Source organism: Fomitiporia mediterranea (genome assembly GCF_000271605.1).
Source record: "Fomitiporia mediterranea MF3/22 unplaced genomic scaffold FOMMEscaffold_16, whole genome shotgun sequence".
Classification (NCBI taxonomy): domain Eukaryota; kingdom Fungi; phylum Basidiomycota; class Agaricomycetes; order Hymenochaetales; family Hymenochaetaceae; genus Fomitiporia; species Fomitiporia mediterranea.
This window is the reverse complement of record NW_006760401.1, coordinates 529491-536327: the sequence shown is the minus strand read 5'-3', so window position 1 is coordinate 536327 and position 6837 is coordinate 529491. Positions and strand designations below refer to the sequence as shown.

The following is a 6837-nucleotide window of genomic DNA, read 5'->3' as shown; positions in this document are numbered from 1 at the left end:
GGTTCTGACGATAAAACCGTTCGAGTATGGGACACTAAGAGCGGACAGTCCTTGTGTGGCCCTTTCGAAGGTCATGCAGGCCGTATCGTGTCAGTTTCTATCTCTCGTGACGGACTACACATCGCTTCGGGCTCTGCAGATAGGACTATCAGAATCTGGGACTCTGAGAATGGGCAATGCATTTCTGAGTCTTTCAGAGGCCATACAACTAAAGTAAATGCTGTCTCTTTTTCGCCAGTCAGCACGCGTCTCGTCTCTGGTTCCGATGATGGGACAGTTCGAATCTGGGATGCTGAGACTGAGCAGGTCGTTTCCGGTCCCTTCAAAGGGCAAACTGGGAGAGTAACATCCGTTGCATTCTCGCCGTACGGAACCCGTGTCATCTCAGGCTCCAAGGATAACATTATCCGGATATGGGATGCTGAAAGTGTACAAACTATTTCTGGGCAATTTGAGGGGCATACAGACAAAGTAGATTCTCTCACATTCTCGCCCGTGTTGCTTCTGGCTCACGTGATAACACGCTCCGAATCTGGCACTTTGCAACTGGGCGGGCTGTCTCCGTGCCCTTCAAAGGGCATAGAGGGGCAATCCGATCCGTCGCCTTCTCGCCTGACGGAAGGCATGTTGCCTCTGGCTCTTCTGATCGAACAATCCAGGTTTGGGATGCTGCAAATGGTGAGGCGGTTTCTGGACCTTTCAAAGGACATGAGGGAGCTGTCCTGTCTATCTCCTTCTCCCCAGATGGAGCTCGCATCCTGTCCGGATCCGATGACAAAACACTCCGAATATGGAACATTGAGGTTGGACAGATGATTTTAGGTCCTCTCAGAAAGCACGAGGGCAGTGTTTTCTGTGCTGCTTTCTCACCTAATGGAAGACAAGTTGTCTCTGGCTCCGCCGACAATACGATTGTGGTCTGGGACACTGAAAGAGGCGAAGCAGTTTCTGGCCCCTTAAAGGGACACACATTTTGGGTTTTGTCAGTAGCTTTCTTGCCTGATGGCATGCACCTTATCTCTGGTTCTGCCGATAGGACCATCTTGATCTGGCACGTTGGGAACGGACACGTCGTCGCTGGACCTTTTCAATGCTGTACAAGCTTCATTAAGTCAGTCGCTTTCTCTGCCGAGGCAGCACGTGTCGCTTGTGGTTCCATTGACAGAAGAGTCCGTGTGTGGGACGTTGAGAGTAGACAGACCGTCTACGCACCTTTCGAAGGGCATACGTCTGATGTCGAATCTGTTGCATTTTCTCTAGATGGAGGAAGAGTTGTCTCCGGCTCTGCAGATCGTACGATCAGGATATGGATCGTAGAAGGTTGGAAGCTGGCTTATTTGCTTACTATGTGTTCTATTCCCTATATGACTTTTTTTTTGCTCTCAATATAGATCCTACCTTCGACTGGACATTGGCCGAAGACGGATGGATACGCAGACGTGAAGGAGAGTTATTACTATGGATCCCTCTTGACGTCTGTCAAACGCTTTGGCACCCTCAGAATACTGCTGTTTTCAATTGTCATTATTCAACTAGGCTGGACTTCACAAACGCTGCTGTTGGCGACAGATGGGAGGAATGCTTTGTCCCTCAGTGACAACATTATCCCGTGCTTCAGTCTATGGCACTTGGTCACCTGTCCCATTGCATAAGAATGTGGTTTTCTTCACATGTGTACAACAAGCATGTCAGACTTAGACGTTGCTTACTCATGCTCTGGTTTTGAATTTGCACAGAGATCAGGCCTGATTTCCAAATCCACTGGCTTATGAACCTCTGATTGGTCCTCTGGTTTCATGCTTCCAAGAGTTCTGCCGACCGAGTGGTGATGGTGGTGGTCAGTGTTGAGTCCACATCCCGATTAGCTAACTTAGAACACAAAGTTGAAGATACTACATAGTCGTGCCCTGGCCATCCGGAGAAGCTTAGTCAGGCACTCTGCCCAAGAAACCTCAGCCTTATAAGAGTATAATAGCTTATCCCTTGATGCAATGCATGGATAGACAGAGACACAGAAACCAAGCAAGACATGAAAACGGGAGACAAACAAAAAAATATGACCATTATTGTAATATTGTCCGATGACGCGACATATTGAGACTCTGACTAAGGAGATCGACATTGCTGATTTACTTCTCCTTGCTTCAACTTACCACAGCAACTTGTTCTCGTATGTATCAAGGGAATATCTGAGCCTCCAAGTTTTGCTTCTTTTGTGTTTATGTATTATATTAGCACTGGATCACCTTTGTTTCGTATGGTTGCAACTTTCCGATGGCCTTTATGCTTCTTGTTTCCTTTTACCTCACAAAGGCACATCGCCCTGTTTAGCAGAAGCAACACAGGGTATATAAACTCTCAGACCTACTCTAATCTCCCTTTTACGCATCCATAAATTAAGGCAAGTTGTTGCACAACTTGATGGATTCCCCTATGACCCCTAGTCCCTCGGATACATGCCTTTCTGCCCAGATTCTGCTGAGTGTCAATTTCAACATTTCACTGACATGGTCTACAGTTGTTCGTGCCTCACAAGTGGAATGCACCCTACTTTTCATAGCAGACTACCGAGCCTTTATGTCCGGATCAATTTCAGTGGTGACAGTAGAAAAACCCTGGTCGTTGAGAAGAACCTGTCCCCCGAATGGAACGAAAGGTTTATATTTGCACTGTGAGCAATGACTATGCTTTGATAAAGGTCTCTATTCAAGTCATCTCTATAGACCATCTTTAGACCAGGCGGCGAAATTCAATATTCAGATCAAGCACAATTCATCTTACTCGAGAGACAAATGCGTGGGCGAGATCGACGTGGAGTATGCCGACTTGTTGAACAGTTGTGCTAATGGTAGAGGTATACGAATTGTACCCAGCTCTCCCACGTACTGACTGAACCACCAGAAATGGAACTTCGTCTTAACAAGCCCGATGGTCCAGCATCGACGGAGACTGCTGCGGTCCTTCATTTACGTCTAAAGACTGTCAGCGCGAGGACAAGCGCCATCCACAACATCAGTGCTGCAGAACAAGCGATCCAGCAGAGTGGGGTCTCAGGCTCGGCTGCCGTTACCGATTCGGTAGCTCTTGCGGTTGTTGATGGTGCCACCGATCACTTTGCTGAGCATGGCGATCTGTACAAGTCTGTGGGAGCTCTCATCAAGAAACTGGATGTTATCGTTCGTGTCATAGACGAGTTATCTCAAGTAAGCCTCTGTCTCCCCTCGAATTGTTGTTGTGGTTGCTAAAAGAGGCCAGATCCATCCATATGCCAACTTCGCGTGGCAATTGGCTTCGGCACTATATAAGGTACTTACATACAGTACTTCAGCGTTCGACTTGGTTTGACGTTATTTGCAGAGCGTCAGAAATCAGGTTGAAGTTGACAAGGAAGTCATCGAACTTGTGCATGCTATGAGCGAAGCCTTTGGTTTTGTAGACCAAATAGACACCCTTCCAGACAAGGCAAAAAGGCTCGAGAAAATGATTATCCAGCTTTTGAAACAGACAGACGAGTGCTGTCTCTTCATTCAAGAGTACACGCGCCATAATTTCACACGTAAGTCCGATCTTCACTATGACAGCCGTGATTGACGCTAGTTACGCCAGGTCGAATGTTTATGTTAAGTGCAAATACAACAATCGATGGATATCTTAATGCGCTGAGGTTACTCAAGAGCTCGATAGACTCCGAAATTGTTGTTCACGTTGCTTTTGTCTCTTTGCGAATCTCTTCGTAAGTCGATGCATTGTGTGCGCATGTTACCTCTACCATTTGTGACTTATGCTGAATAAAGTCCACTAGTTCTAAAGAGCCGACTTAATCCGGATGAGATGAACGCATTTGACCGATCGCAGTGCCTTCCTGGAACACGTGCAAGGATCCTAGATGAGATCGTGGAATGGGCGTCATCGGGTTCAGACGAGAACGTTTTCTGGTTGTATGGTGTTGCGAGTTCTGGTAAGAGCACGGTCAGGACGATCGCGGAACGCTTCCGTAATATATCACGTCTTGGCGCCCACCTTTTCTTCCAACGAGGGCAGAGTGACCCTAGTTCTGTCATTCGCACACTCGCTTACAAGCTCGCCTCGTTTGACTCCTCAATTGCCAGACATGTCATTGAGGCTATTGAGCAAGACAACGATATTTCACTGGCTTCAGGTAGAACTCAGTTCGCAAGACTCATCAACGATCCTCTTTTCTGGGCAGGAGAGGCTATGCAGGGACCTGTCATCGTTATCCTCAACGCACTAGATGAATGTGGAACAGTTTCCAGTAGACAAACTTTGCTAGAGCTCTTCCGGGGAGGGCTTCCCGTACTCCCCAAGAATTACCGATTTCTCATTACAAGTAGAAGGGAGCTAGACATTAGTCAAGCTCTGTCTTCCCAGCCCAAACACATACACGCTGTCGAGCTGGAGTACGACTCAGCAACATGCATGGACAATGATCAACAGTATCTTTATTATGAGATGTGTAAGGTCTGTGCAAAAAATGATGTTCACTTTTCGCAAGTTCTCGGTTTCGTCCTCCTTTCCAAAACGCCGCTCTCTGATGACGGCATCGATGGCCTTCTAGGCTATTCAGAAGAAGGGTCATCACGGATTGTTCTTTTGCATTTACAGACTATGCTCGTATATACTCCCCGAGAGCCTGTCCGCTTCTACCATGAGCCCTTTTGCAATTATTTATTGGACCCTGTGCGAAAAAATGATTCGTGGATCATTGATCTCAATCACCAGAAGGAATTTGTTGCCATGCAGTGCTTCAAAGTCATGAAAGATATGCTTCGTTTCAACATCTGTGGCATTGAGTCATCGTATATCCCTAACGATCAGATCGAGGACCTCCCGCACCGCATCACAGACAATATTCCTTCGCACCTAGAGTATGCTTGTCTCTTCTGGACTCGGCACCTATACGAGGCAGAATTCTCAGATGCTTTGATGGATGAGCTTTCCGAATTCCTTAATAAACGTTTTCTTTATTGGCTTGAGGTGATGAGTCTCCTCGGCAAAGTCAGCCGTGCCAGTCCATCGCTTCTTCACGCTATTGATTGTGTCCCGGTGAGTTTGTAGATGTACTATTACAGCTGTAACTTATGTTATTCCTCTTCTAGTCATATTATTCCGACGTGCTCGCGTTCCTTAGAGATGCTCGCAGATTAATTACTTATTATTTACCTTCCATTTCGCGATCGACACCCCATATCTACGTATCTTTTCTCCCATTTGCATCGATGGAGTCGGAAGTGATGAAACGCTACCTGAAACCTGACCTACCCTTTGTACATGTAGAGAAAACAGGTGTGAAGCGGCGGTCGCTACTCTTGAAGGAATTTACGGGTCATTCAGACTGCGTCCGTGCCGTTGCTTTCTCGCCTGATGGTACCCTTGTCGTCTCCGGCTCCGATGATGGAACGATCCCAGTTCGGGACGCTGAAAGTGGTGAAAACGTTTCTGGCCCTTTTAAAGGTCATACATATCGTGTACAGTGTGTCGCTTTCTCACCTGACGGTGCGCAAATCATTTCGGGATCGAAGTCATCAGACGGTGGCATCGTCACGATACAGAACATCGAAAGCAGGCAGGTTGTTTCCAGACCTATTAGATTGCACTCTGGATTAGGAAATCCCCAATTGCCTTATGTAGAGTTACTGCACTTGGAATGTCTTAGACTACAGTCAATAATCTCATAACGAATACAGTAGTAAGGAATATATCTCATAAGGAATAATTTTTCCTGGCAACAGACTCAGTGCACAGTAAATTATTCCAAATATTCACTATGGAATAATGAATAGAAAATTTTCGGATTATTCCTTAGTAGATGTCATTTGTATACCAAAAATTGATTAGCTTGTACACTAAATGAGACTAAATTGTTTACAAATTGAAGCAAAAAGTCTAACAGTTCTATAGAACATGGAAAATAAGCTTTATTAATGCCTAAAGGAGTAAAGAATCTTAAGATATAGTACTGTCAGGAACAAGTTACAGAGCTGAAGAAAAAATGCAACACATACTTATACTAAGGATAGTGAAGACAATGAACCTGTTATTAAAGTGCCATCACCTCTTGAAGGAATTCAGATGTGCAATACAATGACCAATCTTTCTATTACACACTGTGAAGCAGCTAGTATACCACTCCTTCAGTTTCAGCATCATCTTTGTCTCATGCATGGATACCTTGTTCAACTCAACCAGTCTGCACAAAAGCAGACAACACTTGATACATTCTTCAAATCCAATGTAAGTATTTGATAATATGTTTTCTTCTGTCTTCCTATAGCTTGATGCTTTGTCTGCAGAGGTAAAGAATAGCTTTAGTAGAGGCCAAGGGTGGTACTTAAAGGTGTAGATATGTAGCAGTGGAAATCAGTCATAATTATTAAGTAATACACGTGGTTGAATATGTCACATTATGTCACAAAACGTGACAACTCGGTACAGAATAAATCTATTAAGGAATAAAATATATGTGAAACCAACATATTTGTTATGAGATTATTGACTGTATCAGACTTTACTATATACATCAGGGAAAAGTCCATTTTCTTATATAGCTTTATAGTTCTTATATAGTAGAATACACATTATTTATAAATTATATAGTAACTGTAAGAATTTTAATAAGTTTATAAAGTAAAGATAATTCTTATACATCTTATAAAGGTTCTAAGAGTATTATTAATGAATATAATACAGTATATGTATTATAATAGCTTTAAATATTGAGTAAATATATTTTAACAAAAATATATTGAGAGTAAATACTTTATTATAGTATTTTACTTGAAGAAAAAGACTTGTGTCTACTATATAATATAATATAAA

At 43.9% G+C, this 6837-nt stretch overlaps 1 protein-coding gene across 1 annotated transcript in view; it reads left to right on the top strand.

Annotated features, from left to right (window-relative positions):
* The window catches only part of FOMMEDRAFT_96836 (HET-R), a gene marked incomplete at both ends in the record, with an annotated part of 35143 nt that overhangs the window by 921 nt on the left and 27385 nt on the right, over positions 1 to 6837 (top strand). The window contains 2 exons of the mRNA XM_007271225.1: positions 49 to 365; positions 473 to 1070. Of these exons, the coding sequence (XP_007271287.1) occupies positions 49 to 365; positions 473 to 1070 (915 nt within the window). The remainder of the gene's footprint in view (positions 1 to 48; positions 366 to 472; positions 1071 to 6837) is intronic.